This window comes from Bombina bombina, chromosome 1 (assembly GCF_027579735.1).
Source record: "Bombina bombina isolate aBomBom1 chromosome 1, aBomBom1.pri, whole genome shotgun sequence".
In the NCBI taxonomy this organism is placed as follows: domain Eukaryota; kingdom Metazoa; phylum Chordata; class Amphibia; order Anura; family Bombinatoridae; genus Bombina; species Bombina bombina.
In genome coordinates, this window is record NC_069499.1 from 1,413,745,017 (window position 1) to 1,413,759,708 (window position 14,692).

Genomic DNA, 14,692 nt, shown 5'->3' on the forward strand with positions numbered 1-14,692 from the left:
TGTTATATAATTCTGCACATAGTGCAGAATTATATAACATTATTTAAGTGCTATAGTTCTAAAACCCTTTTTTACCTTTTAATATGTAAAAATGATGGCGCTTTTACAGACCCGCTCTCTGCTCTCTCTCACAGGAGCGAGCTGCACTTAGTCTTATGGCGCGGTCGGGCCGGGCTGTGACTATACAGCTGGCCCGATGCGCTGACTAAGAAGAAGATTGAAGACCCCGCTTGGAAGATGACATCGCCCAGATCGAAGACTTCTTCAGCGCCGCTTGGAGGATCACTTCATCGGATGGAAGATTTCTTCAGCGCTCCTTGGATCATGACTTCTGCCGCTCCGGATCTCCTCTTCGGTTCCATCGCTGCTCGGCTGAGTGAAGACGACTAAAGGTAGGATGATCTTCAGGGGGGGTAGTGTTAGGTTTTTTTTAAGGGGGGTTTGGGTTAGATTAGGGGTATGTGGGTGGTGGGTTTTAATGTTGGGGGGGGTTGTATTTTTCTTTTACAGGCAAAAGAGCTGAATTTTTTGGGGCATGCCCCACGAAAGGCCCTTTTAAGGGCTGGTAAGGTAAAAGAGCTTTGAACTTTTTTAATTTAGAATAGGGTAGGGCATTTTTTTATTTTGGGGGGCTTTGTTATTTTATTAGGGGGCTTATATTAGGTGTAAGTAGCTTAAAATTGTTGTAATATTTTTTAAATGTTTGTAACTTATTTTTTTTATTTTTTGTAACTTAGCTTTTTTTATTTTTTGTACTTTAGTTTATGTAATTGTATTTAATTGTAGTTATTTGTAGGTAATTTATGTAATTAATTTAATGATAGTGTAGTGTTAGGTTTAATTGTAACTTAGGTTAGGATTTATTTTGCAAGTAATTTTGTATTTCTTTTAGCTAGGTAGTTATTAAATAGTTAATAACTATTTAATAACTATTCTAACTAGCTAAAATAAATACAAAGTTACCTGTAAAATAAATATAAATCCTAAGATAGCTACAATGTAATTATTAATTACATTGTAGCTATCTTAGGGTTTATTTTACAGGTAAGTATTTAGTTTTAAATAGGAATAATTTATTAAAGTATAGTGTAGTGTTAGGTGTAATTGTAACTTAGGTTAGTTTTTATTTTATAGGTAAATTTCTCTTTATTTTAGCTAGGTAGCTATTAAATAGTTAATAACTATTTAATAGCTATTGTACCTAGTTAAAATAAATTGAAATTTGCCTGTAAAATAAAAATAAATCCTAAGATAGCTATAATATAATTATTATTTATATTGTAGCTATATTAGGGTTTATTTTAAAGGTAAGTATTTAGTTTTAAATAGGATTAATTTAGTTCATAATAGAAATATTATTTAGATTTATTTAATTAATATTTAAGTTAGGGGGTGTTAGGGTTAGTGCTAGACTTAGGTTTAGGGGTTAATAATTTTATTACAGTGGCGGCAGTGTAGTGGGGGGCAGGATAGGGGTTAATAAATTTATTATAGTGGCGACGGTGTAGTGGGGGCAGGATAGGGGTTAATAATTTTATTACAGTGGCGGCGGTGTAGTGGGGGGCAGGATAGGGGTTAATAAATTTATTACAGTGGCGACGGTGTAGGGGGGGCAGGATAGGGGTTAATAAATTTAATATAGGTTGCGGCGGGGTCAGGGAGCAGCGGTTTAGGGGTTAATACATATATTATAGTTGCAGCGTGGGTCAGGGAGTGGCGGTTTAGGGGTTAATACATATATTATAGTTGCGGCGGGGTCAGGGAGCGGCGGTTTAGGGGTTAATACAAATATTATAGTTGCAGCGGGGTCAGGGAGCGGCGGTTTAGGGGGTAAACACTTTATTTACTTGCGGCGGTGTAGGGGGGACAGATTAGGGGTGTTTAGACTCGGGGTACATGTTAGGGTGTTAGGTGCAGAGAAGAAATCAATGGGATGTCTGTCATCAGCGAACATGAACTTTCGCTATGGTCAGACTCCCATTGATTCCTATGGGATCCGCCGCCTCCAGGGCGGCAGATTGAAAACCAGGTACGCTGGGCCGTAAAAGTGCCGAGCGTACCTGCTAGTTTTTTGATAACTAGCAAAAGTAGTCAGAATATGTCGCACTTGTGTGCGGAACATCTGGAGTGACGTAAGAATCGATCTGTGTCGGACTGAGTCCGGCAGATCGAAGCTTACGTCACAAAATTCTACTTTTGCCGGTATCTAGGGCTTTATAACTAAGGCGAATCAGCCTCGCCACAAATACGCTGCGGAATTCCAGCGTATTTGAGGTTGAGGGCTTGATAACTACCCCCCTATGACTTGCCCCAGTTGCGGGACATAACTTGCGGACACTTAACCAACTGTATGAGTTTTCTGTTATCGTACAAATGTGTAATTGAATTATCGTACTTTTGCGAGTTGAATTATAATTTCATGTACTTGTTGCCGAATAAAATAAAATTAAAAAAAAAAAAAAAAACTTAAGGCCCTCTATTTTGAAGGGTATTTGGGGCACTTTTAGAAAATTAACCAGAGATCTAATCTCTGGTTAATTTTCGGAGCAATAATTGCTACAGCAAGCTTGCGGTAGAAATAACCAGCCACTTTTGCCTGTTTGTGGGAGGGCAATAATTTAGCGCTACACTTGTAATCTAGCCCTTTGCGCTTAGTTATGCATAATAAAACAAATTTGCAATTTATTTTCATTATTTATCTTGCCCCTTTTCATATAATTTAGCTCTGGAAATTGAGCAATTTCTAATTCTCAGAACGTGAAACGCACCCTGCTAACTTATGAAGGCTAACCCTGTTACATACCAGTTCCTAATTGGCTTTGCCAGATAACAAATGAAAGACAATGTACATTATACTAACTTTATGACAGTGACTAGCTTTGTTATCTGTGGACAAAAAGTCAGATTGGCTCCTCCAAATATGGCAAATGATGGGTGGAGTTTGGCTATTAAAAATAATTACAGTAAAAAGGATGTTAAAGGGACATTCTTGTCAAAATGTAAATGCACATAGATAAATTACATCTTTGAATAGAAACAAATTTGCACTATACATGTATTGGCAAAAATGCTTCTAGTAAAACTTATCACTGTTTTAGTGCTAACATTTTTCTCTGCACGTGCATGTGAAGCATAGCTAGATATTCTCAGTGCACCAGAATTTTAAATACTGCAGCTGCTTAGAGTGCCAGTGGGGCTTATATCATTTCATAAATTAACAAATTGTGTCATTACCAGATGGTATAAGCACCTTAGGCTCTCTGAGAAAGTGCTGTGTTTAAAATGCGGGTGAACGGTACATAATTAAATACACATTTTAAACAGCTTTAGTTTTTATTAGAAGCATTTTTGCAAATACATATATGTTACAGAAATGCTTCTATTCAAAACTGAACTGCATCCATGAGGATTCCAATTTTAGCTGGAATGTCCCTTTAAAGGGACAGTTTACACTAGAATTATTATTATTTTAAAAGATAGATAATCCCTTTATTAACCATTCCCCAGTTTTGCATAACCAACACACTTATATTAATATACTTTTTATCTCTGTGATTACCTTGTATATAAGCATCTTCTGACAGCCCCCTGATCACACGGCTATTTATTTATTATCTATTGACTTGCATTTTAGCCAATTAGCGCTGTGTTGTACTAACTCTTAAATAACTCAACGGGCGTAAGCACAATGTTATCTATATGGCCCACATGAACTATCAGTCTCCTGTTGTGAAAAGCAAATAGAAAAAGCATGTGATAAGAGGCTGTCTGTAGTGGCTTAGAAACAGGCAGAAATTTAGAGGTTTAAAGGTTATAAAGTATATTAATTACAATGTTGGTTGTGCAAAGCTGGGGAATGGGTAGTAAAGGCGGTATCTATGTTTTTAAACAATAACTATTTTAGTGTTGACTGTCCCTTTAATTTGTTTTAAAACCTTTAGGGCTTGGTTTATATGTTATTCTGTAACATCACAACAGAAATCACTTGCAATTACAAGGTGTTTGCCGTCCCTTTAAGATTGCATGCAGTAATCGCTTTTAAACATAAATGCGCGATTCATCCCTTTAATATGCTAAGTGTCCTTTAGGATAGAGAAAAAGAGAGACAATAGGATAATAATGCAAGTGTCTCTAAGAGAGTAGGGTTGTGTATTATCCATGAGAGGAAGTAAAGCATGAGATAAAGAGAATAATGTGTGCCATCTAGGAGGAATGAGATAGTGATGCATGCCAGACTGAGTAGTGATGTGAGTCCTTCAGGAAAGAGAAAGTGGAAATGTTTATTCAATAGGAGAGAGAGAGGGGGGAGTAATGCATGAGAGAAAAGTTTAAAAAGACAGCGTGTGCAATGTATCATCTAGGAGAGAGAAAGAGTAATTTATAATATGTCCTCTAGGAAACAGATAAAGTGATTCATTCCACAGAGAAGGTTGTTTGTGTCCTCTAAGAGAGAGAGAGAGATAAATGTCAGAGAGACTAGAGATGTGTGTCTTCTTGGTGAGAAAGATTATTGTCTGAGAAAATTAGATTTTTCTCCACTAGGAAAGAGAGTAATGCATGCCAGGGGAAAATGGATTAATGCTCTCTATGACTGATAAATATTTGCATGCTTTAGAGAGTGTAATGTGTGTCCTAAAAGAACGAGAGAGATGCATGCTTAAGAGTATTTAAGGTGTCTTCTATAAGATAGAAAGATGTATGCCTGAGAGAGTGGCATGAAAATTATATAGGAGAAAAAAAGTGTACAAAGGTGGAGGTCAAAGATACCGTCTTTCAATAAAAAAATAACAGCATACAACTACCATAGATTGGTTATCTTCGTTTCCAGCTTGAGCCACAGAATCTTGACTTCCAACATTGCTGAGTGTCAAGGTACTTTGAGTTTCATTTTTGATGATAGGTGGTGGTCGGAATGTTGTGAAGAGAACAGGTTGGATACCTATGGAAAAGGAAGAGTTAGGACATTGAAACTGCTATTGTTATTTTGAATGTTACTGCTGGGTATAGATTCATCAAAAGCTTCTCTGTTCTTACCATCTTCTTCAATCTCAGAATTTTGAACAATTTCAATTACAATATGGAGGTTATAAGCTTTGGTGAATGAGCTAGTTAGAATAACATAGGAACTGGAGAGCCATTAATGAATTGAACCCACACTGATTCCAAAATGATTCATCAACATGTGTATCTATCTCTATGTTAAAGCCATTTGCCTACCTTTTTTTCTAATACCTGAGACCTCATATCTAAAAATTGATAATAGGAGTAAATTGGAAAGTTGCTTAAAATTGCATGCTCTATCTGAATCATGAAAGAAAAAAATTGGGTTTAGTATCCCTTTAAATTTTGATACAAATGCTAATCTATCTGCTTCCTTTGTGCCATTAGATTTTTTTTTTTTAAATACCTCCAAGGGTATGTTGGATAATTCCTCTATTTGTTCATTTAATGTTCGTAGATTGTATGATATCCTCTTTGTAGGAATGTATCCTTCATTACTTTTAATTGAAAAATGCCTTTTCCCCCAGGAAAAGTTTAATACAAAGCTATGTAGTTTATCACAGCTGTTTTTGGAAGGGGTTTAGTAAGTGTTATGCTGATACGTAAAACTTCTTAATGTTAATCTAAGAGAAGCTTTCATAATAGGCCAGCCACATCATGGCATGTACTTAGGGTTGCCACGTTTTCCAGTATGACAGGGACAGCCCTGGAATTGGGAGGTATGTCCCGTGTTCCGAAAAATCCTCCAAATATTCCGGATTGGTCTCCTCCTTCTGCAACTTCTTCTTCCCTTAGTACAAGGAAAGGAAGACCGCAGCACTCAAGCGTGCATCCACTGCTGCCAGAACTATAAACCCCTCAGGGAGCGTGCAAAGGTAAATATATTTGAAACACCCGGAGTGCCGTAGCAATTGGCGGTGGATGAAGCCGCAAAGGATCAAGCGCAAAAACTTGAGGCAGGCACTACACATAAAGCCCTTAAATTAAAAATTCAAAAGTTTATTTAGTATAAGTTAAAAGTCCATTTAGTAGACATGGCAGGACAAGGGATACAGACAGTCTGACATGTTTCCCGCCCCCTGGTGGCGCTTACTCATAGACTGATGTCTATGTCTAAACCCTATCCTTTTATAGGCAGCAAAGACAAACACATTAACTACTTCACTGCCAACAAATAGGAAATAAAAGGATTAAAAACATAATGTGCCCCTATTGACACGGAACAGACTAAAACAGATAATTACAAAAAGTTGCATAAAACCCAGCAGATAACAAATCTTGCTAGTGTTTGAGTATTAATAAGATATAACCAATTATCAATATGAGAAACAAATATACCTGTAAACTCCTATGGGATAAGCACATAGTTAGTACATAGATATATAAATATGCTATATGGCAATGCACTGTATATCAGAAAATAAATGTACAACCAAAAAGCTAAAAAATCATTAGCAAACTATAGAGCACTTCATTGATCTATAAAATAATTAATGTCACACTCCTTGTTCATGCCTAGTGGGTCTCTTGTATTTAGCTTTAGAATCCAGTATAACTCTTTCTTATCTAATATTCTATTTTTATTGCCACCTCTAATAGGAGTCGTAGCAACATCTATTATTTGCAGTGCCAAATTTGCTTTATTTGTAAAATGTTGATAGTTAAAGTGATTGGCAACTGTAGAATCTGAATTATAATCTTTCACATCCCTAACATGTTCGTTAAATCTCGTTCTAACATGGCGGGTAGTTTTTCCTACGTATTGACAAAAACATAAATTACAGGTAAGAAGGTATACAGTATACTGAGTACCAAAATTGGCATAAAAATTGATATTATATGTCATCTCATCAACTGTGCAGGCAAATGTGTTGCCTTGTCTAATATTAGAGCATGCATGACATGACCTTACACCACATTTGAACGTTCCTTTTTTGGACAACCAGTTTCTCGACATGTTATTTGTCTTATTTTTAACTGAACTAGGGGACAGCATTTGTGCTAACGTTCTTGATTTTTTTGGTACAAATTTGCATTTTTGGACATATGTTTTTAAAACATCCTTACTAGTTAAAATAGGCAGATGTTTTTTTTTAATTTTTACAATGTCATTATATTGTGGACTAAACTCTGTAGTGAACACAATTGCATCGCTGAAGTCATCCCTCACTGTAGTCTGCTTACATGTTCTAACCTCTTTAAACTGATTTATACATTTTTCCAATTTTTCCAATTTATGAAAATTGTAACCTCTTCTCACTAACCTATCTCTAAATTCTAATGATTGTTGATCAAAAATACTATTAGACTTAGTGTTACGTCTCAATCTGAGAAATTGGGATTTAGGTATGGAATCTACTAGATGCCTTGGGTGCTGTGAGGTGGCATGTAGGATGGTATTTCCCGCCGTTGGTTTCTTAAATGTTTTAGTCACAATTTGATTATCCATTATCTGTAGCGTAAGGTCCAAATAGTTAATCTGCTCCCCATTATATTCACCAGTAAATCTCAATCCCATATCATTTTTATTACAAAACGTCATAAACTCCAAAAAAACAGTTTCTTCAATTCGCTTTTTAACAATGAGGAGCAGATCATCTATGTAGCGCACAAATAGCTCAATGTCTTTGTACCAGGGATTTGTTGGTGTATAAATATAGAGCTGCTCCCACCACGCTACATAAATGTTTGCAAATGATGGTGAAAATTTTGCACCCATGGCGGTGCCACAGACTTGAAGGTAATATTGATTGTCAAACATAAAGTAATTGTGTGACAATAAAAATTTAAGGACCTCACATATATACTCAATCCCACTAGAATCAAAATCAGACTCCTTACGTAGAAAATACTCAACTGCCTTGATGCCCATAGATTGTGGAATAGAAGTATACAGTGAGGTAATGTCTATAACCATCCAAGTATAGTTAGACTGCCAGGTTATTTTGTCCAAGGTACCAAGTAAGTGCGAGCTGTCCCGCAGGTAGCTCAACTGTGACTTGGCAAACGGCTGGAGAATAGAATCCAACCATTCACTTAAGGGCTCAAAAATAGAGCCAATCCCAGCCACAATTGGTCTACCCGGAGGACAGCCCACATCCTTATGCACCTTGGGTACATGGTGAAAAATTGGACATATAGGATTATCCGGGACCAGAACACTCATATCCTCATCTTTAAAAATCCCTAAGCAAATTACATCAGAAACCAATTTCTTTAAGCTATTCTTGAGAGTGTTAGTGGGATTAGTATGTAGTTGGCGATATACACTTTTATCCGACAATTGTCGCAATGCCTCTTGAAAATAACTTTCTTTATTCATTACAACAATGCTGCCTCCCTTATCTGAATTGCGTATTACAATATCTTGATTATCTTGTAAGTGCTTAATCGCCTCTCTTTCTTTAAATGACAGATTAAGGGGGGCAGCATTGTTTTTTATATCCTTTTCCAATGATAAAATATCAGCTTGAACAGCTTTCTGAAAGGCATTAATAAAGGATCCTCTATAATATTTGGGATAAAAATCAGAGTGGTGTTTTATTGGATGTGGTAAAGATCTTAAAGTAAAGGAATCATCATCTGAGTGATTTGTGTATAAATCACTCAAAGTAGTAAGAGCACATGCATCTCCAAATTCTACATGAACTAAATCTGTGTGATGTGATGTGCTATCTACAGTTTTTTTAGGAGGCATCTCTTGATTGACAGACTGGGCAAAATATCTTTTAAGTGAGAGCTTACGTATAAACTTATTTAAATCTAACAGAGTGTCAAAACTAGAGAACTTGTTAGTGGGGGCAAAAACCAAGTCCTTTGGATAGAACTTTAGTTTCATCTCTGGTTAATTGATAATCAGAAATGTTAATGATTAGTGATGTCACGAATAGTTCGCCGGCAAATAGTTCCCGGCGAACATAGCATGTTCGCGTTCGCCGCGGCGGGCGAACATATGCGATGTTCGGTCCGCCCCCTATTCGTCATCATTGAGTAAACTTTGACCCTGTACCTCACAGTCAGCAGACACATTCCAGCCAATCAGCTCCCTCCCAGACCCTCCCACCTCCTGGACAGCATCCATTTTAGATTCATTCGGAAGCTGCATTCTTAGTGAGATGAGGGACAGTGTAGCTGCTGCTGATTTAATAGGGAAATCGATAGCTAGGCTAGTGTATTCAGTGTCCACTACATTCCTGAAGGACTCATCTGATCTCTGCTGTAAGGACAGCACCCCAAAAAGCCCTTTTTAGGGCTAGAACATCAGTCTGCTTTTTTTTTTTTCCTGTGTAATCTAATTGCAGTTGCCTGCCTGCCAGCGTGTGTGTCAGGCTCACAGCGTATACTGTGCCCACTTGCCCAGTGCCACCACTCATATCTGGTGTAACAGTAGTGTACATTTAAAAAAAACAACACTTTTTTGACTGTGAAATAATAGCAATCAGTTTCCTTCACACGTGTGCGTTTCAGGGCCTGCCAGGGCACAGTGTCACACCAGTGCAACTCATATCTAGTGTAACAGTAATGTACATTTGTGCAACTCATATCTAGTGTAACAGTAATGTACATTAACCCCTTAATGACCACAACACTTTTCCATTTTCTGTCCGTTTGGAACCAGGGCTATTTCTCCAACATTGGTGTGTCCGGTCCACGGCGTCATCCTTACTTGTGGGATATCTCTTCCCCAACAGGAAATGGCAAAGAGTCCCAGCAAAGCTGGCCATATAGTCCCTCCTAGGCTCCGCCCACCCCAGTCATTCTCTTTGCCGTTGCACAGGCAACATCTCCACGGAGATGGTTAAGAGTTTTTTTGGTGTTTAAATGTAGTTTTTATTCTTCTATCAAGTGTTTGTTATGTTTGTTATTTTAAAATAGTGCTAGTATGTACTATTTACTCTGAAACAGAAAAAGAAGAAGATTTCTGTTTGTGAGAGGAAGATGATTTTAGCAGACAGTAACTAAAATCGATTGCTGTTTCCACATAGGACTGTTGAGATGAAGTAACTTCAGTTGGGGGAAGCAGTTAGCAGACTTTTCTGCTTAAGGTATGACTAGCCATATTTCTAACAAGACGATGTAATGCTGGAAGGCTGTCATTTCCCCTCATGGGGACCGGTAAGCCATTTTCTTAGTCAAACAAACAGAATAAAGGGCTTAATATGGGCTAAAAAACTGGTAGACATTTTTATGGGCTAAATCGATTGCTTTATTTGGGCATTTTATTCATATTTATGCTGACAATTTGCATTTATAAACTTGGGGAACGTTTATTAAACGGCAGGCACTATGTTAGACAGCTTTTCCAGTCAGGGGGTCTTCCTAGTTGTAGACTGAGCCTCATTTTCACGCCATTACTGCGCAGTTGTTTTTTGAGAGCAGGGCATGCAGATGCATGTGTGAGGATCTGAAATTTGCTGGAAAAGCTTCTAGAAGGCGTCAATTGGTATCGTATTCCCCTCTGGGCTTGGTTGGGTCTCAGCAAAGACTATAGCTGGGACTGTATAGGGGTTAAATTTGTAAACGGCTCCGGTTCCGTTATTTTAAGGGTTAAAGCTCTGAAATTTGGTGTGCAATACTATTAATGCTTTAAGACACTGTGGTGAAATTTTGGTAATTTTTTAACAATTCCTTCATACTTTTTCACATATTCAGTAATAAAGTGTTTTCTGTTTAAAATTTAAAGAGACAGTAACGGTTTTGTTTAAGCCTGTTTAACATGTCTGTACCTTCAGATAAGCTATGTTCTATATGTATGAAAGCCAATGTGTCTCCCCATTTAAATTTATGTGATAATTGTGCCATAGCGTCCAAACAAAGTAAGGACAGTACTGCCACAGATAATGAAATTGCCCAAGATGATTCCTCAGATGAGGGGAGTAAACGTGATACTACATCATCTCCTACTGTGTCTACACCAGTTTTGCCCATGCAGGAGGCCCCTAGTACATCTAGTGCGCCAATGCTTATTACCATGCAACAATTAACGGCTGTAATGGATAACTCCATAGCAAATATTTTATCCAAAATGCCTACTTATCAGAGAAAGCGCGATTGCTCTGTTTTAAACACTGAAGAGCAGGAGGGCGCTGATGATAATTGTTCTGTCATACCCTCACACCAATCTGAAGGGGCCATGAGGGAGGTTTTGTCAGATGGAGAAATTTCAGATTCAGGAAAAATTTCTCAACAAGCTGAACCTGATGTTGTGACATTTAAATTTAAATTAGAACATCTCCACGCACTGCTTAAGGAGGTGTTATCTACTCTGGATGATTGTGACAACTTGGTCATTCCAGAGAAATTATGCAAGATGGACAAGTTCCTAGAGGTTCCGGTGCACCCCGACGCTTTTCCTATACCCAAGCGGGTGGCGGACATAGTAAATAAAGAGTGGGAAAAGCCCGGCATACCTTTTGTTCCCCCCCCCCTATATTTAAGAAATTATTTCCTATGGTCGACCCCAGAAAGGACTTATGGCAGACAGTCCCTAAGGTCGAGGGGGCAGTTTCTACTCTAAACAAACGCACTACTATTCCTATCGAAGATAGTTGTGCTTTCAAAGATCCTATGGATAAAAAATTGGAAGGTTTGCTTAAAAAGATTTTTGTACAGCAAGGTTACCTTCTACAACCCATTTCGTGCATTGTTCCTGTCACTACAGCAGTGTGGTTCTGGTTCGAGGAACTAGAAAAGTCGCTCAGTAAAGAGACTCCATATGAGGAGGTTATGGAAGGAGTTCACGCACTTAAATTGGCTAACTCTTTTATTTTAGATGCCGCTTTGCAATTAGCTAGATTAGCGGAGAAAAATTCAGGGTTTGCTATTGTGGCGCGGAGAGCGCTTTGGCTAAAGTCTTGGTCAGCGGATGTGTCATCCAAGACAAAATTGCTTAACATCCCTTTCAAAGGTAAAACTTTATTTGGACCAGAATTGAAAGAGATTATTTCAGACATCACTGGGGGAAAGGGCCACGCCCTTCCACAAGATAGGCCTTTCAAGGCCAAAAATAAGTCTAATTTTCGTTCCTTTCGCAATTTCAGGAACGGTCCGGCCTCTAATTCTGCATCCTCTAAGCAAGAGGGTAATGCCTCACAACCCAAACCAGCCTGGAAACCGATGCAAGGCTGGAACAAGGGTAAGCAGGCCAAGAAGCCTGCCGCTGCTAACAAAACAGCATGAAGGAGTAGCCCCCGATCCGGGACCGGATCTAGTGGGGGGCAGACTCTCTCTCTTTGCTCAGGCTTGGGCAAGAGATGTTCAGGATCCCTGGGCGCTAGAAATAGTTTCTCAAGGTTATCTCCTGGAATTCAAGGAACTACCCCCAAGGGGAAGGTTCCACATGTCTCACTTATCCTCAAACCAAACAAAGAGACAGGCTTTCTTACATTGTGTAGAAGACCTGTTAAAGATGGGAGTGATACACCCAGTTCCAATAAAGGAACAAGGAATGGGATTTTATTCCAATCTGTTCGTAGTTCCCAAAAAAGAGGGGACGTTCAGACCAATTTTGGATTTGAAGATCCTAAAAAAATTTCTCAGGGTACCATCTTTCAAGATGGAAACCATTCGAACGATTCTACCCACTATCCAGGAAAGTCAATTTATGACTACCGTGGATCTAAAGGATGCGTACCTACATATTCCTATCCACAAAGAACATCATCAGTTCCTAAGGTTCGCTTTTCTGGACAAGCATTACCAGTTTGTGGCCCTCCCATTCGGGTTAGCCACTGCTCCAAGGATTTTCACAAAGGTACTAGGGTCCCTTCTAGCAGTTCTAAGACCGAGGGGCATTGCAGTAGTACCTTACTTGGACGACATTCTAATACAAGCGTCGTCCCTGTCAAAAGCAAAGGCTCATACAGACATCGTTCTGGCCTTTCTCAGATCACACGGATGGAAGGTGAACATAGAAAAAAGTTCTCTGTATCCGTCAACAAGAGTTCCCTTCTTGGGAACAATAATAGATTCCTTAGAAATGAGGATTTTTCTGACAGAGGTCAGAAAGTCAAAACTTCTAAGCTCTTGTCAAGTTCTTCATTCTGTTCCTCGTCCTTCCATAGCGCAGTGCATGGAAGTAGTAGGGTTGATGGTTGCAGCAATGGACATAGTTCCTTTTGCACGAATTCATCTAAGACCATTACAACTGTGCATGCTCAAACAGTGGAATGGGGACTATACAGACTTGTCTCCAATGATTCAAGTAGATCAGAAGACCAGAGATTCACTCCGTTGGTGGCTGACCCTGGACCATCGGTCCCAGGGAATGAGCTTCCGCAGACCAGAGTGGGTCATTGTCACGACCGACGCCAGTCTAGTGGGCTGGGGCGCGGTCTCGGAATCCCTGAAAGCTCAGGGTCTATGGTCTCGGGAAGAGTCTTTTCTTCCGATAAACATTCTGGAACTGAGAGCGATATTCAATGCTCTCAGGGCTTGGCCTCAACTAGCAAAGGCCAGATTCATAAGGTTCCAATCAGACAACATGACGACCGTTGCGTATATCAATCATCAGGGGGGAACAAGGAGTTCCCTGGCGATGAAAGAAGTGACCAAAATAATTCAATGGGCGGAGGATCACTCCTGCCACCTGTCTGCGATCCACATCCCAGGTGTGGAAAACTGGGAGGCGGATTTTCTGAGTCGTCAGACATTCCATCCAGGGGAGTGGGAACTCCACCCGGAGATCTTTGCCCAAATAACCCAATTATGGGGCATTCCAGACATGGATCTGATGGCGTCTCGTCAGAACTTCAAGGTTCCTTGCTACGGGTCCAGATCCAGGGATCCCAAGGCGACTCTAGTAGATGCACTAGTAGCACCTTGGACCTTCAACCTAGCTTATGTATTTCCACCGTTTCCTCTCATGCAGACCTGGTGAATATGTCATCGGTTCCACCATGGAAGCTACCTTTGAGACAGGACCTTCTTGTTCAGGGTCCATTCGAACATCCAAATCTGGTCTCCCTCCAGCTGACGGCTTGGAGATTGAACGCTTGATTCTATCGAAGCGTGGGTTTTCAGATTCTGTGATAGATAATCTGGTTCAGGCCAGAAAACCGGTAACTAGAAAGATTTACCATAAAATATGGAAAAGATATATCTGTTGGTGTGAATCCAAAGGATTTCCTTGGAATAAGATAAAAATTCCTAAGATTCTCTCCTTTCTACAAGAAGGTTTGGAGAAAGGATTATCTGCAAGTTCTCTAAAGGGACAGATCTCTGCTTTATCTGTCTTACTACACAAAAGACTGGCAGCTGTGCCAGATGTTCAAGCATTTGTTCAGGCTTTGGTTAGGATCAAGCCTGTTTACAGACCTTTGACTCCTCCCTGGAGTCTAAATCTAGTTCTTTCAGTTCTTCAAGGGGTTCCGTTTGAACCTTTACATTCCATAGATATTAAGTTACTATCTTGGAAAGTTTTGTTTTTGGTTGCAATTTCTTCTGCTAGAAGAGTTTCAGAGTTATCTGCTCTGCAGTGTTCTCCGCCCTATCTGGTGTTCCATGCAGATAAGGTGGTTTTGCGTACTAAGCCTGGTTTTCTTCCTAAGGTTGTTTCTAACAAAAATATTAACCAGGAGATAGTTGTACCTTCTTTATGTCCGAATCCAGTTTCAAAGAAGGAACGTTTGTTACACAATTTGGACGTAGTCCGTGCTCTAAAATTCTATTTAGAGGCTACAAAAGATTTCAG

General features: G+C 39.2%; 1 protein-coding gene across 1 annotated transcript in view; it reads right to left on the reverse strand.

Annotated features, from left to right (window-relative positions):
- Positions 1-14,692, reverse strand: part of SH2D2A (SH2 domain containing 2A) — a 130,866-nt gene that overhangs the window by 74,437 nt on the left and 41,737 nt on the right. The window contains exon 2 of the mRNA XM_053695809.1: positions 4,803-4,939. Coding sequence (XP_053551784.1) covers positions 4,803-4,939 — 137 coding nt within the window. The remainder of the gene's footprint in view (positions 1-4,802; positions 4,940-14,692) is intronic.